This window comes from Mixophyes fleayi, chromosome 6 (genome assembly GCF_038048845.1).
Source record: "Mixophyes fleayi isolate aMixFle1 chromosome 6, aMixFle1.hap1, whole genome shotgun sequence".
NCBI classification, from domain to species: Eukaryota; Metazoa; Chordata; class Amphibia; order Anura; family Limnodynastidae; genus Mixophyes; species Mixophyes fleayi.
This window is the reverse complement of record NC_134407.1, coordinates 68,987,871-69,015,529: the sequence shown is the minus strand read 5'-3', so window position 1 is coordinate 69,015,529 and position 27,659 is coordinate 68,987,871. Positions and strand designations below refer to the sequence as shown.

Here is a 27,659-nt window from a genome sequence, read left to right as displayed (position 1 = left end):
TATCCTTTAAAAACCACAGTGAAGTTCATCATTCTGCAATGACAAAGATTTACAAATTGAGAACACTGAACACAATCTTACTAAGAATGAGCTCTATATCCAGAGAACTACAGGCCTCTGTCAATACAGTAACGGTTAACATTTATGACCATCAGAAAAAAAAACGAAAACAAAAAACCTGTATAAGTATGTCTTTCATGAAAAGGTAGTCAGGAAAAAGCTTTTAAAACTCCTCCCTCCAAACCAAAATACAAAACAAAAAACAATAGCAGTATGGCTTAACAGTGCAGAGTTGCATCTGAATGAAAAAAGACTTTAAGAACAATTTCCTCTCTACAGAAACCATCAAAGTGTGGTTCGCTGGTCTAAATTTACATCACCACGTTTGCCAAAAAGCACAAGAACCTTGTACAGTACCAACTGTGAAGCATGTGATGGAGTGGTCTAGGACCTGCAATTATTGAGTCCACTATGAACTGTTTTTAGAGTAGTCTATAGGAAAATGTGAGTCAAATGAAGTTTGTCCAGACATTGGCTCATTCAATAGGACAATGATCATAAGTACACAGGCAAATCTACAACTTAATGGCTTAAGAAGTGTGTCAAGATTTTTAGAATGGCGAAGTCCAGACCTTTAAGCCCATTGAAATGCTTTCGCTGGACCTTAAGAGAGCTGTGCAGAAATGAATTCCCTAAAACAGCAATGAACTGAAACAGTGTTACGATGAGTGGGCCAACATGTCTCCAATGCAATGTAAGAATGACAGACTACAAGTTATTGCTGTGAGAAGTGGTTCTACAAGCTACTGAATAATAAGGTGTACTTCCTTTTTCACATGGCTTCTTTTTTGTTGAATAAAGATTGACAAAGTAAAATCTGTTTGAGATTATTTGTTTTAGGAGATTAGAATTATTATCTTTTAGATTACAATGAGGATTAGATGATTCTTGAGGTCACAATATGTAAACAAATCTTGAGAGGGCGTACTTTATTTTTCACATCACTGGGTAAGCATTAAAAAAATGAAACTCGCAAGACGGGTATGGGTTTGCTAAAGTATAATGCAAACATGTTTTGATTTTTTAGGTACCTTTAGTTTAGAAAAATTAGGAGGTCTCCGAGAAGCATTAAACAAGAACTTTGGAGTGAGCAATTAAAAGCAAATCCCGAGTGGCTTAAGGAAGTCAGGTAGAGTCTAGGGCAGGGGTAGGCAACCTGCGGCTCGCCAGGTGTGGTGAAACTACAAGTCCCAGCATGCTTTGCCAGTAGATAACCAGCACATAGGTGGCAAGGCATGCTGGGATTTGTAGTTTCACAACACCTGGAGAGCCGCAGGTTGCCTACCCCTGGTCTAGGGGGTAAATCTAGCAAACTACGGGTTTGATATATTTACCCCCCCAGCAACCAACAAGATTATAGCTGTCATTTTGTAGAACATACTAAATAACTAGAATCTGATTGGTTGCTGTAGGCAACTCCACTTTTTCAAATCTGCAGCTTGATAAATTTACCCCAGACACTAAAAAGGAGGGGGTGCGGGACTTAAAAGAAAAAATAAAACATAAAATAAAAAGCCATTAGTCTCTTACAATTCCTACAACCTAAAAGGGACACAATCAATCACCAAACCCACCTCCTGACTGTTAGGACTAAGGAGGAAGTTTGTCAGGTAGATGTTGGAAGAGCAGTATGACAAGTCTCATATAGTGCTGGCCACAACTTTTACACAACAAAAATAAGTGCAAGCTTCATCTCGGACTTCACCAACCACACAATAGCCACAAATACTTATTATACCGTTCAAACAGTCTCCAACTTGGGACCAGAATCCACCTCTGTTCACCTCCCTGCATTTATGAATATGGGGTGTTCTCTAACTAGGTGGTAATAAGACTCAACCAGTTGATGACACACACACAAAATTGTATATATTAGAGGTAGGAGCTTTAATCAGAGCTTGATAACTCTGTAGAGAAGCAGGTCAGCAAGAAGCTCAATGACCTTATCGCAAGACCCAAGTGGCTAAAAGTGAAAACACAAAAATAGCACAGTGGTGCAGCAATTTTAAGCCCTCGTAAAAAGAGTAAGGGCCACTCTATTCCAAAGCCTTAGAGTTATAAGAACCCTTTTGCCCTGGATTCCACAGAAACTTAACCCAAAGGCACAAAATGTTCTGTCCCCAAAGGAGGGGACATCAGCAGTTTCATAGCGGTGGGAACCTCATTGTCAACTCCCAGATCTTTGGGTATCAGAGCCAATAAGAGCTCCCACACCCTGTCACTTATAAAAGACCATATAAACTGCAGTGAAAAAAGGAGAAAAGTGCAGTGATTAAAATGTCATAACCTTCAGGGTAGCAATTTGAGAATGGTTCTGTCTTGTCACAAGGCCCAGCGGCCAAAGGAGCAAACAAAAATATGGGATTAACGTTTTACCTGCCTTACACTGTCATAGTAAGGGTGACCAGTCCCCATGATTGTCCAGCACCCCTGGGCTGCTACTCTGGGAGAACCTACACTTAGGGCTAGATTTACTAAGCGGCGGGTTTGAAAAAGTGGGGATGTTGCCTATAGCAACCAATCAGATTCTAGCTTTCATTTATTTAGTACCTTCTACAAAATGACAGCTAGAATCTGATTGGTTGCTATAGGCAACATCCCCGCTTTTTTAAACCCGCCGCTTAGTAAATCTAGCCCTTAGTCTTTCTTGCTGCCAGGAAGGCTGAGAAAACTTTAAAGATAATTATCGATCCATCTAAAGCCTTGCGGATGGTTCCACAAAACCCTTTATAACCTCAAGCAGACAAGACTATTGGATTGGCGATATACTACTTATTGACTGAGGGAGTTATGGTTCCTGTGTGTACCTATAATTCACTTACCCTTTTATTTAAAAAGTCAGATAAGGACACAAAGAGGTTTGGTCCAGGACCTTCGAGTGATCAATAATAGCAACAATTGTTTTCAGCATTTCCCCAGTATATTTAGTATGCCTGTCCAGCCTGATAGTCCGTTCCTCTAAGCATTCACATGCAAGGATCATCAATACACCTGGACTGGACTTCAGGCCTTTCACAATAAGCATGTAGGTCTATTGGGAAAGTCCAGCCCCCTTTTCTTTAACACCTGGATCCCTTGCCTTTCCCAAAGGATATCTCAATGTCATACACAGTTTTTTCGCTTCATCCTCTGCATACCTTCTTATAAACCTTGCTCTAAAAGGTCATTAAGCTTTTAAGGAAAGCTGCAATTATATATTTCTAGGGCTCATACCCGAAATTATACAGGAGTATATACATCCTTCCCAAGACAGACTTCAGGCTAACCTCAAACCCTCTAGGCCAACCACAAAGTTTCACATGTGGTCTTAATTGGGTAGAGCAGACTATGGTCACCAGTGGATATTGGGCTATAATGTAACCATAACAAAATGTAACTCCCGTACTTGCCTTGGGATGAGGGGACTGAAAAAGAATTTTGTACCCTTAAAAGAGTAACTTTCCAGTACTCCAGCATTAGAAATACTACATTTGTCATGAAAAGGATCATTTAGTATTAGGAAGAACATGGAGATAAACACTATCCTATAGCTTTCTACAGCACATGCTTTATACTCCACGCCCTTGGATTAAAGCTATAAGAGCGGCCACTATGTTGGTAGAAGTCTTTGGAAAATATTGTGTTTACACTAACTCACTAACTGTGCCTGTACACAACCTTTTTTTCACCTTCAAAATTAAAATGCAACACTTTTCAGCTGCAAGGGGCTTACCAAGTATGAGCATTTCACTCCTGTTCATCTCATGTTTATCTCTTCAAATGCTCCCTGCTTAAGCTGGGTACACACTACAGAGTTTTCATCCAATAATCGGCTAAATCAGCCGACATACGACCTCTCGTTCAAAAGTCGGGTCAGTGTGTGCAGTGACACGATGGTCGAAAGTCTGCCCAAATGGACGATTGTCGCCTCATTTGGTTGGTCGTACCGTTTAATATTTTCGTTCCAATCTCGTTTCCGTTGTGTAGTGTGTATAAACTTCCGACCGATCCACAACAGTGAGTATGAAATTACAGTCATTGCCCACGACAACTTGGCTGTAAAAAGTCGCTAAAGGGACATCCGCTCTTCCCTTTATCGTCTTAAACAAGGCTAGTGTGTATGCAGTCCATGGAGTGAGCGATCGGAACATCGATCGCATGTAAAATCGCTAGGCATAAAAAGCTGGTCGACATTTCTGTAGTGTGTACCCAGCTTAAATCCTACCTCATTATTGGCATCTCTGAACAAGCATGTATAATGTGATTACTTTCGAGTCCTTTTTTTATTTTATTTTTTTGCAAACAATAGAACTTAAAAGACAGGTATGTCTTTTGGTTTTGTTCATGACTATGGACAACTCCAGAAACAACGGAACTACTTTACATCTGGAAACATACAATTCAAAAATACCAATTACTAGATCTAGCACGTTAGCCTCTGAGACAACAAATTCAGATCTCATGCCTTTCTTACCAAACGTCTCATGAAGAAATGCTTTGGCAGATGATCCTGCCCTTTCTGGGGTTTGCAATTCAGCCTAATACTCCTCTTTAGAGGCTCTTGTTATACTCAAACATTTTTAATATATAATTTTGTACTTTCATCGCTGCAAATTTCAAATAGACTTTTGATCATCCCTAAATACAGCAGCTGAAACTCTGAATCAAAATAATTCTTGGAAATATAATTGCACAGCTTTTCATAATTTTATCTATCAGTTCTCAGTGACTTCCGATCTCAGTGGCTTCCTGCTGTTATACAGTGTAACACAAAATCCTAACTTCTACCAATACGAAGTCAGAAACATAGTACCTAAAGAAACAGGCTCCCATGCTTTAAATTGCACTTCTGCTGTACGCCAGATTTTTGTCACAATCCTCCTGTTCCTGAGTAGCCAAAGGCTTAAGGGGACATGAATGGACAACAGAGTAGAGTGTCAGCAGCCTACGCTCTTGTCAATTTGGGAACTTTCCTGGCATCAATGCCAAGTGATTTAAAGGTACTGTAATGTTATAACATTTTCTTGGTAAACAATGTCCTTCTGAGCAGATGATGGTACATTCACAAACAGCACAAGTGTGCCTATATAAATCTTATACTGCGAGAAGTGGCCCAATTTCACGATTACCGTAAACATCATGCATGCTTTCTGGATGAGCCTTAACTGCTGCCTTACTGGATTGCTTTCTGGTAGTCACCCAATCCACACATTATCTGTTTGCATGCACTCAATAAGCAGGCCCCTCCCACTTGTGTCATCACTTATTACAAAAGGCTATTCTTCTGCCAAGAAGCAAATGAGCCTCAAACAGGTGGCATGGCATATTCATAGTCATGTAATCTTTCTGATGATTAGGCGATCCTAATGGCAGCTATCAAAGTATGTGCAATGGAAAAGCCTGAAATTGTAGTATATCAGCATGTAGTACCCATATGATTGCCTCCTAAAGCTAGGTACACGCTACACAGTTTTCGTCCAATAATCGGCTCAATCAGCCGACATACGAACGCTCGTTCAAAAGTCGGTTCAGTGTGTGTAGTGACACGATGGTCGAAATTCTGCCCAAATGGACGACTGTCGCCTCATTTGGTTGGTCGTACCGTTTAATATTTTCGTTCCAATCTCGTTTCCTCTGTGTAGTGTGTATAAACTTCCGACCGATCCACAACAGTGAGTACGAAATTACAGTCATTGCTCACGATAACATGGCTGTAAAAAGTCGCTAACGGGACAGCTGCTCTTCCCTTTATCGTCTAAAACAAGGCTAGTGTGTATGCAGTCCATGGACCGAGCGATCAGACCATTGATCGCATGTAAAAATCGATCGGCATAAAAAGTTGGTGGAAAATTCTGTAGTGTGTACCCAGCTTAAGTGGGTTGCCTTAAGAAATATATAAACTGAACTTAACTAAATATGACATTACTAGAAAACAGGACACGCTTCTACTCACTTTAGTTAAAGTTTAGCTATGTTAAAGTAAACTCTGCAAACTTCCTTTTAAACAAAAGCAGAAGCAAAATGCAAGCATCCGACCCTTCCTTAAGGCCATAAACTAAGCCATCACAATCATGTTCAAACACAGCTGTCTCTAAACTCGGCAGACATTCTGCTTTCTTGAGTGCAGTTTGTGTAAGAAATTTTTATCTATTTCAATAAATTAACATGCTGGAGTCTTTCTACAGAACCAGTTGTTGCTTAGGCTAGGTACACACTTAAGAATTTTCCGACCGATGCGTTATCTATAATGACTTTCCCTTCGACCGAATGTCCGATCGCTCGGATGATTAATGCGTATACACTAGTTACGCTTTAGACGATTAACGAAAGACCGATCGTTCGGAAAGTGACTTTTCCCCGCTATATTGTTGTGAGCAAAGATTAGAAATTTGTGCACACTGAAACGACTTATGAGGTTCATGTAACGATATCCCCAAGAAATTTTAATAAAGGGCAGAGCATGTTCAATAGTAACCACCTTAAAACCTCATTATAATATATCTAAAAATATCGAAGGAAACACGTTTTTTGCATGCATTCGCTAGTACGTGTACATTGTACGTTCATTCTCAACCGCACACACAAAAAATATTTTTACTAATATGGATACTTTTGAGGTAAACAAGCAAATGCTCTTTTTCTGCTCACTGTGGCAAGAATACTGCAAGAACAGACCCGAAGGGAAAGAAGGAGAAAATAGATCTTGTTGGACCAAAGAGTGGTTAAAGAGGAGAGACTTATTCTCTCATACACACTACACGGACAAAGGTTTACAATTAAACTGGCCGACATATGCTATACACATTAATGCAAGAGAACACCAGCTATTGCTTTAACGCTAGAAGCACCCAATTACATGACTGAGGTGCAGACATCACACCACATGGTACTGGTACAGGCATTGGAAATTAACATACATACGCCCTCAAAGGAGTAGTTCCTCGAGCTGCTATCGGCACCTGGTCGTTGATTGATCAGAAAATTATACCCACTGTGTGTTAGGTGGATTGGTCGGAAAATAATAAACAATACGACCAACAAAATCAACACAACTTTCAACCATCGTGTCACTATACGCACTAACCCGACTTCTGACCGAACGGTCGTATGTCGGCTGATTTTATTGGACGAAAACGCTCCAGCGTGTACCTAGCTTTATTCATCTTCCAAAATTTTAATTTCCTGTTACAGCACAGTGGAGGAAGCCATTTTGTGGGCTGAACCAATGTCCAGAATTCAGTCTATCAATTCACTGGCCATCATTCCCTCATCCCATAGCATTTTGCTTTTGTAACATTTTTCTTTAATGTGCACCTGAACATGTTGAAAATAAGGCTCTGGAAACCAGTCTCCTGTATCACATAATTTAAAATCTACAGGGTTAAGCATGCAGATATAAAGAGTGAACTTCAATAAGACACCAGAAATAAACGTATTATCAGGTGAAACCAAATCTACAAAATGTAAGATCTATACTTAAAAATGACAACTAAACTATCTGCTATTAAAGCACTTTTCAGCTAAAGCCCAAAATTGCACTAAAAATAGGATGAATGGACTTGTTCCCCACCACTGCGTTCTAAAAGGTAACACTGGGCTCGATTCATTAAGGAAAGTTCAGCAAAAAATTGAAAGTTTTCTGGACAAAACCCATGTTGCAATGCAAGAGGTGCAAATACATGTAAAATTTCTCACTCATCGACAGAGGTTCATTTATTTGACGTTCTATTTGCATTTGCTAGATATTGCCACCAGGGTTACCCCGAGGCTGGTGGGATTACCAACAGGAAGTCTGATTTGTATAAGACATCTATTGCCACAAATTACAAGCTTACCTGAAATATTTTACATCCGGATTATCTTCTGAAACTTTCACATTCAGGTTTGTAAATATTAGCAGCCATGTTTGCCAACTTGTACATTAGCCCTTTAAACTCTTAGGGGGTATTCAATTGTTTCTTTTAACGCGCTAAAACAAAAAAAAAAACGAGCGCTCGAAAAAAACTTCATATTATACGGTAATTTTGCGTGCGTAAACAGTTAATACGGTACTTACTCGCTGCCAGCGGGCTGAATTTCAGCTCGCTGCAAGATGAAATTTAGCGAGTAATTACCGTATTAACGGTAATATTTTAGAGCGCTCGTTTTTTTTTGTTTAAGCGCGTTAAAAGAAACAATTGAATACCCCCCTATGTGGCATCTATGACTTTTTTACACTTGAAAAAGTTAAAACCCAAACCATTCCTATTTTATTCAATTTGACAGAAGTCACAACAGCCTCAATTAACAAAAATGTAAATTAAGAAATGCTACTGCTAAAGTGGAATCTACTGTACCATCATCATCCCCATTTATTTATATAGCGCCACTGATTCCTCAGCGCTGTACAGAGAACTCACTCACATCAGTCCCTACCCCATTGGAGCTTACAGTCTAATTCCCTAACATACACACAGAGAGAAAGAGAGAGACTAGGGTCAATTTTGATAGCAGCCAATTAACCTACTAGTATGTTTTTTGGAGTGTGGGAGGACACCGGAGCACCCGGAGGAAACCCACGCAAACACGGGGAGAACATACAAACTCCACACAGATAAGGCCATGGTTGGGAATTGAACTCATGACCACAGCGCTGTGAGGTAGAAGTGCTAACCACTTAGCCACCGTGCTGTACCAGAGAATAAGGCTGCATATGTGAACGGTTTTGAGAATAATATTAAAGGAAAAAACACCTTGAAAACTGTAAAATGTAATTTAAGCTTTGGTTCCTCTTTGTGGTATATTTTTGACATACTCAAATTCAACTAGCTTATACAATGGAGCATTACTTTGCCCAATCGCTCTTACCATCTGGTCGGCAAGTAGCAGCACAGTTTTCAAGCTAAATTTTCTGGAGCAAAAGTTAAAGAGATCTTCAAGACTTGGTCCCAGCAATTCCATGACCATGACGTTGTAATCGCCTTCTGCACCACACCACTTTATAGTTGGGATTCCCACTAGAAAGCAAACAAGGTAATGAATAACACAGGTCACTTATTGTTAATGTGCATCTTCGCCTCCACTCTTTTTGAGCAGGTTATTTTGAGGGCTGAAGCACAATTTAGCCTATCTATTCACTAGGATATTAGTGACATCAGTTACAAAGTTCATGATATCTGACTGATGTCACTATATCCTAGTGAAGTGATAGGCTGCAGTCTCATCACACACATTCAACGGGTCTACTTTAACACTCACCTCCTCCTTGCATCATTTTATAGATCTTGCTCTCGATATGGAGCTGGGGATGTTTTGTTTTCACACATTCCAGTTTGATGGCAACTTCCTCAGCTGCTGCAATGTCAGTGCCTACAATATATAAATAAATGGCATTTGCAGCCGAGCAGGATATGATCATACAGGCAATAGGCTGGGATCTGACTAAATTAGACAAAACCAGTCAATTAAGTCATGTGTCATTTCTATGGTATAAACTCCATAGAAGCCTATAAAAATATCACCTATTATAAGAATGAATCATTACTATTTCCCAGATTTCATTAGTGTCCACGACTGTAGCCAAGTTACAAACTGAACAATACAAGAAGGTGTAGCCGATGGGGAAGTGCAAAGTCAACAAAACTATTTCGCATCTTTCAGTATCTATACTTTACTACTTCAGGATTTGCAAAGCCCACCCCTAAATAAAAATATTACCAGGCATACAACCTGGTCAATACTCAACAAAGCCTACACAGCTATAATCTGCAAATCCATATATATATATATGGGGTGGACCTGTAAAACAGAGTATTTATTTACACTGTAAAATATATAATTTCTTGAATACAGACAAACCATTTTCATTATACAGATCACTCGAGCATATTAAATAACACCTTTACCAAATGAAATAAAAAACAAAGGGTCTGATCCACTAATGGACTTAAATCAATGGCCTTGTTTGCACTTTAGATACCAAATAAGGCACGAAGCATTGTACATACACATTTTGTTACCTCCAAAATTAGATAATGCATCTACCAAAGAAAAAAAAGAAAAAATAATCCCATCACATTGTCTGATCTCACTGCAAATATTATACAAATGCACCCTTAATGCCCGATACACACTGTGTTCTGTTACTTCCTCAATGTAACCAATGATATTTAGGGCCTAATCTAATATTACATAAAATAACAACATGACCACCCTTAATATACATGAAACAGTACTACCAAAAGATATACCCTCTGTTTAAACATTAGTTATGGTGATACAAAATACAAATCTCTCCCCAAATATCAGTTGAACCAAAATTATATTTCTTGCAGAAGGCTTATTTAAATGTCAGGAGGATCTAGGATACTACTCTTCCCCATATATCAAGCAGTGCATCTGTTGATTAGCCACAAAATATACAGTGAGTTACTTTACTGTTAGCCATCCCAAAAACAACAATGGGGGTCCCATATACCCTACAAAAACATTACAATGAGAAGAAGGGGAGGGGTGCATACCCCTCCCCCACCAGCATCCTGAGTCTGGGCCTTAAAAACCCAATAAAACCCCACCACCAATATCACACATAATATAGGACATGATGAGACCTCTATTTCACGCCCCAGACCCACCAGGTCACAAGGGAGCCCCCTCAACACTCCTAAAGGGCCCCTCTTATGTCTTCATCCACCATCTTGTTTCTCACCCAAATAAATGTCTCCGAAAGAGCCACTGCCGATCTTCCGGCCCAGCCGGTACCTGTTCCCGACTCTAAGCTCCATGACAGCGCTCAGGCCCTCTCCTCCAACCCGCAATCAGCCTCTGACCTCCGGCGCACTTTTCACCATCCGTTCCCAGTGGCCATCCGCTATGAGAGCTCACAAGACGGGGCTGGGGTAACGGAGCAAGGGCTGCTGTCGGTGTCCCCACCACTCCCGCACCGGCTGACAGCTCAGTGACGGTGGATTACTGCGGATTCCGCTGACCCCGGTCCGTCCCGGAAAATAACCCCAGCCAAAGGATGTCACCCAGTGCCTGTGACGTCACTCCACCTAGCAACAAGCTCCGATGCGATGGGCGGGGTTTGTTTGTCACATGACCAGGATAACAAAGTTTCGGTCACGTGGGATAGCGTTGAATCCCTCTGGCGCCATCTGGTGTCTTGAGCGTTTGCTACAGATATGTGGATAGTAGGAGGTTGTTATCATTACCATTATCGTTACTTTTAACAATTTGCAGTTTCGGATTTGGGCAAGTAGGCAGGGGGTAAACGCAGGATTTGTAGAGAGGAACTTCCAAATGCTAGCATGGAGAAGCCTGTTTATTTCTATTTATACTGCTGTAATACCTGTTCTGTTGTCGCCATCTCACGAGGTATCTTAGCAATTATGCAAATTGTATAATTGCGTAGCGGAGGAGGACTGTGATGATTGTCACATCACGCCACACCTGCACTTGCCCTTTGGACCACCCCTCAGGGATATTTGTTCAATAAGGCCATACTTGCCAACTCCCGGAAACTTGCTTCCAGGAGTTGGGGGCGTGACTGGAGGGCGGGAGGAGGCAGGGTGAGGCCAATCGCGTCATTTTGGCCCCGCCCCCCGTGAAACCGTACTGTATGACGCGGGGGGGGGGGTCAAAATGATGCGATTGGCCTTGCCCCTTCCTCCAAAAGGGTGTGATTCACCGAGAATCGCGTCAAATGACGCGATTCTTGGTGAAATCTTGGATCCGGGAGAAATGCCAGCTCCCCCGGGAGCCTGGGAGACTGACCAGAATTTCGGGAGTCTCCCGGACTTTCCGAGGAGTTGGCAAGTATGAATAAGGCCAGTGGCACAGGAGCATCTGCCCCCCGGGCCAGTCCCATAGTGGGATACCTTGGCCTGGGTTACTGGGCCACCTGCATATTTTCCCTTTAAAATAGGCTGCCGAGTCGAGTCTTGTCCCTCGGGCTGAAATTTGCCAGCCCTCCCCTGAACAAGACCCTGCGCCTTCTATTTCTCAAGAAATAGAGCTGTGATCCAGGAGGATGGCCTATTCTTGGTGGCAATATCCAAAAATTGAGGAAGTATGAAGAAAGTATGATCTGATAAGGTATGTGGAATAAAGTTCAGGAGCAAACGCAGGATTTTTGGAAGGAGGTTTCCATGCCACCAGGTCTGGCACTATCATTAGGTAGCTGTCTAGGGTGCCACTGACAGCTGGTATTTATGCGGTCTGCTGCCGCCCTAGAAAGAGGAAAACGCTCTTGGTTAAGCCCTCCACACAGAGAGCAACAAGCATGGAGCGCACGGCTCCTAACTCCCTGCAGTTAGTCAGATATGGAATCTCTGGACTGCAGGGTGCGCTGTGAGATTGAAAGAACACAGAGGGGAAATTATGTGAACAGTTCCCCTCTGACTAAAGACTGATCAGCAACAGGTAAGTGGGGATGGAGGGAGGATATAATATACTTTGTGGGTAGTTAATGTTGAAGAGGTTAGACATAATCAGGGCCGGATTAACCATAGGGCTAACTGGGCTACAGCCCAGGGGCCTCGGGCATCCAGGGGGCCCTTTTTAGTGCTCAGCAGCAGTACTGATCAGTCGGGGGTGGGGGCGCCGCCGGCCCGATCAATGCTGCTGAGCACTTTTACTGCGGTCCTTCCCCGGTGCGCTGTAGTCTCCTTACTGAGGCCTCATGGGGGAATGGAGGCCCCCTTAGCCCAGGGGCCTCCATTCCCTTAATCCAGCCCTGGACATAATGATTGGAAGTTAATTATGAAGGTGCAGGGATTAATGATTTTAATGGGGTACTTTTGATGATTTTGAGGGAGGTAATGATTAAGGGGCTTAAGGAATATAAAATGGATTATTTTTAATGATATTATGGTTAATTAATTATGGGAGGAGGGAGTTAATGATTATGAAGGGCTTGTTATGATAAGGTTAAAGGAATTAATGATTATTAGAAGAGGTTTAATTATGAGGGGGATGATGTGGGAGTTAATGATTATAAGGAGGTTAATTAATGATGGGGCGGTTAATGTTGCTGAAAATGTTATTATGATGAGAGATTTAATGATTTTGAGGAAGTTATTGAAAGGATGAAGAAATTAATGAGAGGGTTAAGTATTTTTATGATAGGGTTAATTATTATCAGCGGTTATTTATGAGGATTTGGTGGTTATTGATACAGGGACGCTGCTGTGTTGCTTGACCCCCATACTAAAATTTCCCAACCAGCCCCTGCATGTAATATGTGAGGAAAGGAGTCGGGGGTGGTATTGGTGTAATATGTTAGGAGAGGGAGTGGGGCTTTGGCCAGCTTATTGTCACATGTTTTTCAAAATCAAACATTTGGAAACTCACCCTGTATTTGCCCCTGGGACAGCTTTCTGCATCAGACATCAGCCTTACATGCCAGTCAGAAGGAGGTAGCTTATTATTTTACAAAAGTGTGTGAGGGTGGAGATAGTTGATTACTTACCCTGGGCACTGAGAGTCCTTGCACGCAGCCCTGCATGCGGACTGGGCATGAACTTTGTGCAAGGGTCGTGTCCATCATTTTAGACAGCGGTAGGCTTCAATCCAATTCTCCCATCTCTATTCCATCAGCATTGGATATTTCTGAATACTGTTGGCAAACGTCACAGCAGTGCTGAGGATAAACTTCATTCTGAAAAACAAGGCTGTTTTAGGATCTACTGAACTGCCATTCATGTTCACCTGTTCACTGAGCTCAGTTGTGATTGCTGTTACCATCTCTGTTTGGCTGCTGGACCATCTGCTCCCAACTGTCAGCATTCTAGACCTCGTAATGTCAAAGCTACAGAAACTTCCTACTCTATTGACCCCTGCCAGGGGGCGGTAAAATATCCTTCACCTGTTCAGTTGCCCTGCATCGTTTGGATCAATTGTTTCTTCCACTCTCTCATTACCTACCCCAGCTGATACACATTCATTCACATCTCTCACATCTCTCCATCACGCACCTACTCAATTTACACTCTCTCCTATTCACTACCACCACACTTCTATTCAAGTTCCTCTTCTTTCACCATCATCTTATTTCTCACTCCCCAATAATGTTTTCCCATTCACTACTTGCATCCTCACTAGTCCGTACACATGAACTGTTTTGTCTCCACCCACCACACTCACTGGCCTACATTAACAGAAATAAACTTCACACTCACAAATCCTCCTCGCATGTCCTCTTCCTCATCATACTCCTTCTCATGGCTGCTGGTGACATCTCACCTAACCCTGGCTCTTGTACAGTCCCCATTCTCTGCTCACTGTCCTCGCTCCATCCCGCCAACCTTATCCACATATCTCCACTACCCTCTCTTCTCTTCTCGTGCACTATGAAACGCTACATCGGTGCACACCTCTACACCTGAACAATAACACGCGATTGTCAGCCTACTCAGCGAGGAACACCTAACACAGAGACTGGGAACACAGAAATACCAACTTCGCAATACCCTGCCTTTCCAGCACACCAGTTTGAGTACTTAGCACTGGATATTTATTAATACCAGCTGTGGCAGAGTATTTCCTCCCACAACTCCCAAGTCACAATCACGGATGCACAATCAACCATGCAGTCCGATCGCACCGCTTACAGATACTATCAATAAACTTTGCAATTACTATTGGGAGTGCGACGAAAACCTCTTGTTTTCGCTTCCAGTATACCTGCCGTGTGTACTCCGGCGCCTCTTTATTCCCTGTTCTCTTTTCAAACAGAACCTTTGTCTCTTAGGTTATCTTTATACCCTGTTTCTTTCAACAGTAACCTGGGTCGTCAAATTTATCTTCACAATCACACAATTCACATACATTTTTCTTCTGCGCAGAAAAATACTTTCCCAAGCGAGCGTAATAAATTTTCAGAGGCTTTAACAAGTGATTATACTATAAATATATAACAAGACTATCTATCAAAACGACTGCTTAAACACGTGGCAACAATACCGGAAATACACATACACACAATGCAGGAAATACACATACTCTTTGCAAAATGAATAACATCTCAAACGCAACATGATAATGAAAAGAAACAATTTTTCTTTCTTGTCCCTAGGTTCTAATCAGCGCTCCTTGGATTACACAAAACGGACATTCAGTTTCACAACACAGAATGATAAACAGGCCTTGAACATATTGAGTTCTTACCCGTATATGACGCGTCATCCACCCTTTGTTCAGTAACCGAAATCCGTAGGCTTTGCGAATCTTCCAGTAGCATGATCTCACCGCTTTGAGCCCCCAAATTATTAAAATTATTTCATTGCTTACCAATAATCATTGTTCACTGCGATTTGTGTGGTTCCAACAGACAATGCGATTTAATAGCAAAAGCAAAAGAATAACAGTTCAATAAATAAGTACAGCCGATACATATGACACGCCCTGCTGGATCCAGTTTACAGTCATTCAATCCTGAAGTCTGTGGTCAAAGAGACTGAATGCTGGTTCCAGAGAGCAATATATATACATTTGGTGTTACAGTAAATACAATACAGATGACTTGGCATGTTTTCATAGATTCATGCTCCAGGACAGTCCAGTAGAGTGTAGTTCATAGGTCAGTAAAATGACACCCTCCAAGGGTGGGGGTCAGCTCTCCAAGGGTGGGGGTCAGCTCTCCAATAGCTGCATACTAATCATCCGGCCGAAAGCTAGTTCAAACTGGTCTATTTACATTACACACACAATACCATTCTGGTCATTTATTTCCTATAATCCATATCTTGCATACGCAAGGTGCGATCCTTTATGCGATTGAACCGGATCACTGCGGATAAATAGGGGATTGGAATGACACCAAACATGGTGTCATATGTCATATCTTTCCTGTAACCTAAACCTTAGATCTCAATAAAGTGCTTCTAACATTATCATATTTAACTATAAATTCAATAACATTTGTTCAAAAACAACTGTGGGTTGGAACTATTATAAAATGAACTATGTACAAGTGAATGTGTAAGTGTAAGTGTATCTGTGCGTCGTTTATCGTGTGATTGCGTCATAACACGTGGCATACTGACCACAATTGCACGGTAAAACAATATTAAGCAATATAGTTTCTTTCATCCAATTATTTGACTTCGACAAATCACAATTCACACCTCAGCAATGAAAGGTTTAGCATGGTAAAGCAATTTGTCTCTTCTACACAGGCAATGAATTTGTTTAGAACAATAAGGACATGAAATGTACCGTGCTTACAGGTTACTAAAACAAATAAGATAATATGACATACATAGCAAGTGTGACTGGATCACTTATAAGTAACTTATGGTATAAATTTATTTAAAGGAAATAGTGCAGGGCGCTTATTTATATAATTGCAAATGCACTTTTTTTTTTTATATTGTGTATATTTTGGTAAGGGAAATCTTTATTTCTGAGACCAGGGAAGAAACTTGTTTATTTTCATTCTACTAGAAGAAATGCACTCATGTCTGAGGTATATGTTTGAATTCTGAGAAGCATTTATTTGATGAAGTCTGTTTGTAGCTTCTAGAGGATGTCCTCATTAAGGCTAATTAAGTCTATTCAATGGGAGTGACCAACACTTGAACACACCACATGTGGTCGTAACTGTGAGTTCCTGAGTGACTTTTGTTAAGGGTGTTAGAACCTGCCTGAATATTGTAAACATCATGTGATGTAGGATATCACAGATATGTGTAAGTTTGTTAAGTATAAATTGTATCTAAAATCTAAGAACATCCTGAGAACTGATGGAAATCGGAGAAAGTCAGTTTGCTGTGGAAGTTAAATTGTGTTAGATGCAGGATTAGAGTACATCCTGATGTTAATGTTGAATGAAATATTGAAGTCTTTGCGGAGCCTTCTCTGATCAGGGTGCTGGCCCACCCCCTACCAAGAAGAGTCTCTAAAATTATACAAAAAGAGAGCCCTTGTATACTGAAATGTATCATGCTGATGTTCCATCTCACCTGATCACTGATACCTTTAATCAGTGGAACTGTCCTTGTCAGGACACTTAAGCTAAATAAACATCACTCTGCTTCAAGACCCTGCTTGACAACTTCTTCAATATTGCTGTATTCCTGTGACCTACTGTCAGACCCGAATAGAGAGGAACACTAACCGATATTAGCGCTACTGAGCTAATAGGTGCGGAGTCTAACGTACCCCTGGTATTCACCAGGGACCCCGGCAAGGAGGTTTAGACTTCGCTGCACAGGGTACGCAGGTCAGTTGCCGTTGTAGTGAAAGAAGGGTCAGACGGTCCGGGTCAAGCCAATCGGTATGCGTGGTACAAAGGGAGAATCCAGGAGAATCGTCAAAACTAGCCAAGGTCACTGGAACACAGTGGGGCACACAGAAAGGAGGATGGTCAGCATGCCGGGTCACAACAGGGAGGCAGAATCCGAAGGATGGTCGAGGAAGACGGGTCAAAAATAGATGAGCAAAACACAGGGGAGCTAGAGGCAGATAACCTCTTACTCTGGCACCCTGTCACGGGCACTAGGAGTCTTTGCCCAGGATATCACCAGATGATGTTCTTACCAGAGTAATATAGCTGGTACTATGGTCCTCTGGTAGCAGGGTGACAACGGAACAGGAGAATCAGCAGATGGTGAGAGAATTAAGGAAAGTCTATGACTAGCAGCAACTGGTAATGACTTAGATGTATAAACACGAGGAACCAGATGGACAAGTAAACGTGAGGAGAGTCAGTGGTCTGCGTACAGCAAGTTGTACCACTGCTATAGTGAGGAGGAATGTCCAGGAGTAGAGAGGAGGTAGTGAAAGTCAGTGGTCTGCATATAGCAAGTTGTACCACTGTCTATAGTGAAGGAATGGGTTCCAGGTGCAAGTAGGTAACGGGGAAGTCAGTGGTCTGCGTACAGCAAGTTGTACCACTGCTTATGTGAGAGGATACTTGAAACTGGTGCCAATGGGAAACAGGAGTCAGTGGTCTGCGTTCAGCAAGTTGTACCACTGCTATATATATATGTGAGGAGGGGCACGAGGAGATAAATGGAATACAGAGGATACACGGGCGGTACACGGAACTTGATCCCACGATGATAACCACAATACAATAATAACTGACAAGCGCTGCTTGAAGTATACAAAGTCACTATAGAGATCCAGGTAATAGGAAACAAAGTCAATAGTAACAATAGCTTCAGTAGATGGAAGACTCCGGAGATGAACACAACACAGTACAGACGGATATGCAACACAATAGCAAAGTCAATGGAAAGTATGCATACCGCGGTTCAGGAAAGCAGGCTGTCAAGGAGAAATGCAGGGATACCTGAACGGCTGAACGCCGGCAGGAGGAGAGACCACTGGAGGATGGAAGCGGTAATCAGGTTGGTGCAGCGCACAAAAGGTAACCGGTAATCAAAGGAGCAATACTCAGGAAGCAGTAGTAAGTAAAACTGGAAACATGATGAACACGGGAGAGTTGAGGCTGTCTGGTATCCGGCAGTAGTAGCGGAGGCAGCGGAGGGGAGACACGCTGAACACAGGAGAGTAGAGGCGGTCTGGAATCCGGCAGTAGTAGCGAAGGCAGCGGAGGGGAGACACGCTGAACACAGGAGAGTAGAGACGGTCTGGACTCCGGCAGCAGTAGCAGATAGGAATCAGTGGAGAGCTGACACGATGAACACAGGAGAGTTGAGACGGTCTGGAACCCGGCAGTAGTAACGGAGGCAGCGGAGAGCAGACACGCTGAACACAGGAGAGTTGAGGCGGTCTGGAATCCGGCAGCAGTAGCAGAAAGGAATCAGCTGAGTGCAGACACCATGAACACAGGAGAGTTGAAGTGGTCTGGAAACCACAATCGTATTAGACAGGAATCAGCTGAAGCTGAATACACGAGGAAACACAGGAACACCTTCAGAGGCTCATGTGGAATGAGACTCCAAGATCAGGCAACTAGTTAATGATCACAGGTGGTTTAAATAGGGAGGGTTGCCTGATCATCCAATTAATTAAAAGCAACAGGTACTGAAGGTTTCATAAGGGCTGCACATGCGCAGACCCTCAGGATGGCGGACGGCCACGGTTCCTGAACACAGGAGAAATGGCACTCACAGTCCGGTGAGTGACAGTACCCCCCCTTTTAAAGGTGGGCACAGAACACATGGAACCGGGTTTGTCCGGAAACTTGGAATAAAACTTCTTAAGAAGAGCTGGAGCGTTGAGATCTTCTGCTTTAATCCATGAATGCTCTTCAGGACCAAAGCCCTTCCAATGAACGAGGAAACGAAGAACTCCTCGCGAAATTTTTGCATCTAATATGTGAGTAATCTCAAAGTCCTCCTCTTGATGAGCTTGGACTGGCCGAGGTGCTGAAGGAGGGACCGAGAAACGGTTGATGATAAGAGGTTTAAGCAAAGACACATGGAAGGCATTGGAAATACGAAGGTTCTTAGGTAGTAGAAGTTTGAAACAAACTGGATTTATCACTTGAATGATCCTATATGGACCAATAAAACGAGGAGCGAACTTCATAGATGGGACCTTCAAACGAATATTTTTGGTTGATAACATACACGATCTCCGATTTTAAGTGGTGGAATAGCCCGTCTCTTTTTATCTGCAAAAGACTTATATCTGGCAGATGTCTTCTTTAAACAGGTTTTGACCTGAGACTAAATATTTTTGAAGGTCTGACAAACAGTCTCTACAGCAGGAACTTGGGTGGGAGGGAGGGCAGGAAATTCCGGAAAAGACGGATGGTGACCGTAAACCACAAAGAATGGAGTTTTAGAAGATGATTCATGATACATGTTGTTATGAGCGAATTCAGCCCATGGAAGCAAATCTACCCAGTTGTCTTGGTTGGCTGAAGAGAACATCCTTATAAAAGTCTCAAGATCTTGATTGACCCTTTCGGTTTGTCCGTTTGATTGAGGATGGTAGGAGGATGAGAGTGATAATCGGATACCCAAGGTCTTACAAAGGGCCCACCAGAATCTGGAAACGAATTGCACTCCTCTATCTGAAACAATCTCGGAAGGACATCCATGAATACGGAAGATTTCTTTGATATAATAATCAGCCAGAGTAGATGAAGAAGGTAAACCGGTCAAAGGAACGAAATGTGCCATCTTCGAAAATCTATCCACCACTACCCAAATAGTATTGCACTTTTTACTAGGAGGAAGATCAGTAACAAAGTCCATACTAATATGGGTCCACGGCTTGGAAGGAATGGGTAGTGGTTGAAGCAAACCCGCTGGAGTTCTGCGGGGAGTCTTAAACTGGGAACACAATTCACAAGCAGCCACAAAATCTTTGACATCTCTCCTCATAGAAGGCCACCAGTAACTTCAAGAAAGAATTTCAAAAGTCTTGCGTTCACCAGAATGTCCAGAAAAATGAGAAGAGTGAAACCACGAAAGGATTTTCTTCCTAAGAGCAGGAGGCACAAGGGTTCTCCCAAATGGTAGCACCTTAGTGGAAGAAGCAGCCAGAGAAACACATTTGGGGGTCTAATATAGAGTGGTTAGGACCATCTTCAACGTCTGAGGACGTCACAAAAGCTAGAGATAGGGCGTCTGCTTTTTTATTTTTTGCAGCTGGTTTGAAGGTCATGATTAGTTCAAAACAAGAAAAGAAAAGAGACCATCTTGCTTGACGAGGATTCAAACATTGAGCAGACTGTAAATATGACAAATTTTTATGATCAGTAAAAATTGTCACAGGATGACGAGCTCCTTCCAACAAATATCTCCATTCCTCTAATGCTACTTTTATAGCCAGCAACTCCTTGTCCCCGATGGTATAATTCTTCTCTGCAGGCAGAAGACCCCGAGAGTAAAAGGCACAAGGATGGAATTTTTATTGCTCCGATCTTTGGGAGAGAATGGCTCCTAAGCCAACATTAGAGGCTTCTACCTCTAGGAAGAAGGGAAGCGTCACATCAGGCTGTCGAAGAACAGGAGCGGAGGAGAAGGACTCTTTGAGAAACTGGAAAGCTTGAAGGGCCTCAGAGGACCATTGTTTAGTATTGGCCCCTTTACGAGTTAGGGCCACAATAGGAGATGCAATCGAGGAAAAATCTTGAATAAAGCGTCTATAGTAATTGGCAAAACCTAAAAAACGCTGAATTGCACGAAGAGTAGTTGGCTGAGGCCAATGTAATACAGCATTCACCTTTTCTGGATCAATCTGAAGACCAACTCCGGAGACAATATATCCCAGAAATGGAATCTGGGGCAACTCGAATGAACATTTTTCTAACTTGCAGAATAATTAATTTTTTCGGAGTCTGGAAAGGACCTCTGCCACATGTTGATGATGAGAAGGCAGGTCCTGAGAAAAGATTAATATGTCGTCCAGATAGACGACGACACAAACATTTAACAAGTCCCGGAAGATCTGATTAATGAAACCCTGGAAAACAGCGGGGGCGGTACATAACCCGAAGGGCATTACTAAATATTCATAATGCCCGTCTCTGGTGTTGAAAGCTGTCTTCCATTCGTCACCGGACCTGATTCAAATTAAATTATAGGCACCACGAAGATCCAACTTGGTAAAGATCCGGGCTCCCTTGATACGATCAAATAACTCAGTAATTAATGGAATGGGATACCGATTTTCGATAGTTATGGCGTTAAGTCCACGGAAATCTATGCAAGGACGTAATGACCCATCCTTCTTTTTTACGAAGAAAAAACCTGCTCCAGCGGGAGAGGAAGAAGGTCGAATAAATCTTCGCTGGAGATTCTCTTTGATGTACTCAGATGTGGCTTGAGTTTCAGGTAACGAAAGTGGATACACACGACCCCTGGGAGGAGTCTTGCCAGGTTGAAGATCAATCGGACAGTCCCACGAACAATGAGGAGGAAGACGTTCAGACTGAAGTTTATCAAATACATCGGCAAAAGAAGCATACTGAGGAGGAAGTCCCGGTGAACAAGTGAAATGGAGGATTGCTGTAACTTGAGAGGAACGACTTGAGAGAGGCAACGATGATGACACTCAGACCCCCAAGACGTAACTTGAGGAGCGTTCCAGTCAATCTGGGGAGAATGACGTTGAAGCCATGGAAGGCCTAATACAATCGGACTGGTAGTAATAGGAAGAATTAAAAATGAAATTTCCTCCTGGTGTAATACACCAATTTGAAGGGTTACTGGAGACGTACTCTGGGTGATGAGACCATTAATAATGCGTGATCCATCGATAGCAGTCACAGTAATTGGTATTTTCAAAGTAATCACTGGTAGGGACCATTGATTCACGAAGGATTTAGAAATAAAATTTCCTGCAGCTCCAGAGTCAATAAGTGCTTGGGACATAAAAGATTTGGTAGCAAAGGAAACAGTAACATCAAAAGCACAAACTTTTAATTTCGTAGAACATGGAGAGGACTCCAGGGACCCTAACTTCACCTCTCCAGAACTGGTTAGGGCCTGGCATTTCCCGATTTTTTAGGGCATGAATTGAGCATATGAGTAGAATCAGCACAATGGATACAAAGTCTATATTTTACTCTTCGGTCCCTCTCCTCTGAAGTTAATTTGGAGCGACCTATCTCCATAGGTACTACCGGAGATAAAACTTGGCAAACTTGAGGACTTGAGCGAAGAGGTGCTTGAGATGAAGTTGTTTTTTCAGACTCTCACGAAATCTCATGTCTACACGATGGCAAAGAGAAATCAAATCTTCTAGAGAAGTAGGTAATTCTTGAGTAGTCAGTGTATCTTTAATTTTATCAGAAAGCCCCTGCCAGAAGGCGGCAATTAAAGCTTCAGTGTTCCACTGAAGTTCAGAGGCTAATATCCGAAATTGAATGACGTACTGGGCTACAGTACGAGAACCCTGACGTAGACGGAGGATGCTGGATGCAGCGGAAATAACACGACCAGGTTCATCAAATACACTTCGAAACGTGGAAATAAATTTGGCACTATCTTGTAATAATGGATCATTTCTCTCCCACAGAGGGGAAGCCCATGCGAGAGCTTGTCCGGAAAACAAAGAAATGAGATAGGCCACTCTGGAACGATGAGTAGAGAAATTGTGAGGTTGAAGCTCAAAATGAACTGAGCATTGATTTAGAAAACCCCTGCATGTTTTGGGGTCTCCATCATATTTTGAAGGAGTAGGCAGGTGTAGCGTGGAAGCAGTAGACACCTGGGATGGCACTGGGGAAACGGATGAAGGCACAGGAGCATCAACAGTAGCTGTGATATTTTGCGCAGAAGTTCCTTGAGAGGCTAACGCCTGGCAACATTGCAGCAATTGTTGTTGGCGAACATCCTGTTGTTCAATACGGGTAACCAGATACTGCAGCATCTCTTTAGCTGTAGGTTCCGATCCTGGGTCTGTCATGGCCTGATCTTACTGTCACGAGCACTAGGAGTCTTTGCCCAGGATATCACCAGATGATGTTCTTACCAGAGTAATATAGCTGGTACTATGGTCCTCTGGTAGCAGGGTGACAACGGAACAGGAGAATCAGCAGATGGTGAGAGAATGCTCAAGGAAAGTCTATGACTAGCAGCAACTGGTAATGACTTAGATGTATGAACACGAGGAACCAGATGGACAAGTAAACGTGAGGAGAGTCAGTGGTCTGCGTACAACAAGTTGTACCACTGCTTATGTGAGAGGATACTTGAAACTGGTGCCAATGGGAAACAGGAGTCAGTGGTCTCCGTTCAGCAAGTTGTCCCACTGCTATATATATGTGAGGAGGGGCACGAGGAGATGAATGGAATACAGAGGATACACGGGCGGTACACGGAACTTGATCCCACGATGATAACCACAATACAATAATAACTGACAAGCGCTGCTTGAAGTATACAAAGTCACTATAGAGATCCAGGTAATAGGAAACAAAGTCAATAGTAACAATAGCTTCAGTAGATGGAAGACTCCGGAGATGAACACAACACAGTCCAGACGGATATGCAACACAATAGCAAAGTCAATGGAAAGTATGCATACCGCGGTTCAGGAGAGCAGGCTGTCAAGGAGAAATGCAGGGATACCTGAACGGCTGAACGCCGGCAGGAGGAGAGACCACTGGAGGATGGAAGCGGTAATCAGGTTGGTGCAGCGCACTAAAGGTAACCGGTTATCAAAGGAGCAATACTCAGGAAGCAGTAGTAAGTAAAACTGGAAACATGATGAACACGGGAGAGTTGAGGCTGTCTGGTATCCGGCAGTAGTAGCGGAGGCAGCGGAGGGGAGACACGCTGAACACAGGAGAGTAGAGGCGGTCTGGAATCCGGCTGTAGTAGCGAAGGCAGCGGAGGGGAGACACGCTGAACACAGGAGAGTAGAGACGGTCTGGACTCCGGCAGCAGTAGCAGATAGGAATCAGTGGAGAGCTGACACGATGAACACAGGAGAGTTGAGACGGTCTGGAACCCGGCAGTAGTAACGGAGGCAGCGGAGAGCAGACACGCTGAACACAGGAGAGTTGAGGCGGTCTGGAATCCGGCAGCAGTAGCAGAAAGGAATCAGCTGAGTGCAGACACCATGAACACAGGAGAGTTGAAGTGGTCTGGAAACCACAATCGTAGTAGACAGGAATCAGCTGGAGTTAAATACACGAGGAAACACAGGAACACCTTCAGAGGCTCATGTGGAATGAGACACCAAGATCAGGCAACTAGGTAATGATCACAGGTGGTTTAAATAGGGAGGGTTGCCTGATCATCCAATTAATAAAAAGCAACAGGTACTGAAGGTTTCATAAGGGCTGCACATGCGCAGACCCTCAGGATGGCGGACGGCCACGGTTCCTGAACACAGGATAAATGGCACTTACAGTCCGGTGAGTGACACACCCTAATGGCGCCAGAGCCAGGTTCAAATAGGAGGCAGGAAGTGGCAGTGATGAGGGAATCAGGCACTCCTGTGCCGATACTAGCGCCCCGCTGGGCGCATGCGCCCGACAGAGCTGGGGGGTGCGGCATTCCTGTTGCCCGGCAACAGAACAGGCTGAGCGCCAGAGTTGAGAAACACTGGTATAGCTAAAGAAGAAATCCAGCTGGTGTTACCGGCGGAAGTATATTTTAGCTAAATCGCAACTTTAGTCATGTGTCGAAGACACTCCTCAAACCGGTTTAAAATATTTCTAAATAAAGTGATTTGAAAACAGTGAAGAGAAACGAAAATTATTTTAGTGTGATGTATATACCGTCAGGCACCATCATAACTAACATTTCATCATGTTATCAACTTTTCATACAAATAGAAAAGCAAAGGTGGCAGCATGGCTCATTGGTGTAAGGCAGTGGCTCCCAAACTTTTGCAGTTCGTGGCACCCTTAGAGTCTCCAAATTTTTTCAAGGCACCCCTCCAAAATAATTATTGAGCAGTCCTATTTTAGAAGTAGTTGGGTCAAAAAATTGTAATAAGTATTTAGGTCAGGACAGAAATACTTATTTAGTTGTATGCAAAAATGCCCCCTCTGCATCCAGACACTCTGCCCTCAGGCACTCTGCCCCCTCTGCATCCAGACACACTGCCCCCTCTGCATCCAGACACACTGCCCTCTCTCACACTGCCCCCTCTGCCCATTGTCACGCTGTCCCCCCTCCTCTGCTCTGTCACACTGTCCCCCCTCCTCTGCCCTCTCTCACAATGTAACCTCCTCTGCCCTCTCTCACAATGTCCCCTCCTCTGCCCTCTCACACGCTGTCCCCTCCTCTTCCCTCTTACGCTGTGTACCCCTCCACTGCCCCTCTCACGCTGTGTCCCCCTCCTCTGCCCTGCTGTGCCTCTCCTCTGCCCCACTGTGCCCGTCCTCTGCTCTCTGTCCCCCTTCTCTGCCCTGCTGTCCCCATCCTCTGCTCTCTGTCCCCATCCTCTGCCCCTCTGTCCCCATCCTCTGCCCCCTGTCCCCATCCTCTGCCCCTCTGTCCCCCTCCTCTGCTCTCTGTCCCCCTCCTCTGCCCTGCTGTCACCATCCTCTGCTCTCTGTCCCCTTCCTCTGCCCCGCTGTAACCATCCTCTGCTCTCCTCCTCTGTCCCGCTGTCACCATCCTCTGCTCTCCTCCTCTGTCCCGCTGTCACCATCCTCTGTCCCCCTCCTCTGTCGTACTGTCACCATCCTCTGCTCTCCTCCTCTGTCCCCCTGTCACCATCCTGTCACCAACCTCTGTCCCGCTGTCACCATCCTCTGCTCTCCTCCTCTGTCCCCCTGTCACCATCCTGTCACCAACCTCTGTCCCGCTGTCACCATCCTCTGCTCTCCTCCTCTGTCCAGCTGTCACCATCCTCTGTCACCAACCTCTGTCCCGCTGTCACCATCCTGTCACCAACCTCTGTCCCGCTGTCACCATCCTCTGCTCTCCTCCTCTGTCCCGCTGTCACCATCCTGTCACCAACCTCTGTCCCGCTGTCACCATCCTCTGCTCTCCTCCTCTGTCCCCTGTTACCATCCTGTCACCAACCTCTGTCCCGCTGTCACCATCCTCTGCTCTCCTCCTCTGTCCAGCTGTCACCATCCTCTGTCACCAACCTCTGTCCCGCTGTCACCATCCTGTCACCAACCTCTGTCCCGCTGTCACCATCCTCTGCTCTCCTCCTCTGTCCCGCTGTCACCATCCTGTCACCAACCTCTGTCCCGCTGTCACCATCCTCTGCTCTCCTCCTCTGTCCCCCTGTCACCATCCTGTCACCAACCTCTGTCCCGCCGTCACCATCCTCTGCTCTCCTCCTCTGTCCCGCTGTCACCATCCTCTGTCACCAACCTCTGTCCCGCTGTCACCATTCTGTCACCAACCTCTGTCCCGCTGTCACCATCCTCTGCTCTCCTCCTCTGTCCCACTGTCACCATCCTGTCACCAACCTCTGTCCTGCTGTCACCATCCTCTGTCCCCCTCCTCTGTCCTGCTGTCACCATCCTGTCACCAACCTCTGTCCCGCTGTCACCATCCTCTGCTCTCCTCCTCTGTCCCGCTGTCACCATCCTGTCACCAACCTCTGTCCCGCTGTCACCATCCTCTGCTCTCCTCCTCTGTCCCGCTGTCACCAACCTCTGTCCCGCTGTCACCATCCTGTCACCAACCTCTGTCCCGCTGTCACATCATCTGCTCTCCGCCTCTTTCCCGCTGTCACCATCCTGTCACCAACCTCTGTCCCGCTGTCACCATCCTCTGCTCTCCTCTGTCCCACTGTCACCATCCTGTCACCAACCTCTGTCCCGCTGTCACCATCCTCTGCTCTCCTCCTCTGTCCCGCTGTCACCATCCTCTGTCCCCCTCCTCTGTCCCACTGTCACCATCCTCTGCTCTCCTCCTCTGTGCCGCTGTCACCATCCTCTGTCACCAACCTCTGTCCCGCTGTCACCATCCTCTGCTCTCCTCCTCTGTCCTGCTGTCACCATACTCTGTCACCAACCTCTGTCCCGCTGTCACCATCCTCTGCTCTCCTCCTCTGTCCCGCTGTCACCATCCTGTCACCAACCTCTGTCCCGCTGTCACCATCCTCTGCTCTCCTCCTCTGTCCCGCTGTCACCATCCTGTCACCAACCTCTGTCCCGCTGTCACCATCCTCTGCTCTCCTCCTCTGTCCCGCTGTCACCATCCTGTCACCAACCTCTGTCCCGCTGTCACCATCCTCTGTCCCCCTCCTCTGTCCCGCTGTCACCATCCTCTGTCCCCCTCCTCTGCCAC

At 44.2% G+C, this 27,659-nt stretch overlaps 1 protein-coding gene across 2 annotated transcripts in view; it reads right to left on the bottom strand.

The window, feature by feature from the left end:
• Positions 1-11,077, bottom strand: part of CSNK1D (casein kinase 1 delta) — a 29,299-nt gene extending 18,222 nt beyond the window's left edge. For both annotated transcript variants that reach the window (XM_075216766.1, XM_075216765.1), the window contains exons 1-3: positions 10,727-11,077; positions 9,277-9,387; positions 8,887-9,035 (exon numbers count right to left, since the gene is read on the bottom strand). In XM_075216766.1, coding sequence (XP_075072867.1) covers positions 8,887-9,035; positions 9,277-9,387; positions 10,727-10,802 — 336 coding nt within the window. In that variant the 5' untranslated portion in view covers positions 10,803-11,077. The remainder of the gene's footprint in view (positions 1-8,886; positions 9,036-9,276; positions 9,388-10,726) is intronic.
• Positions 11,078-27,659: the final 16,582 nt, after the last annotated feature.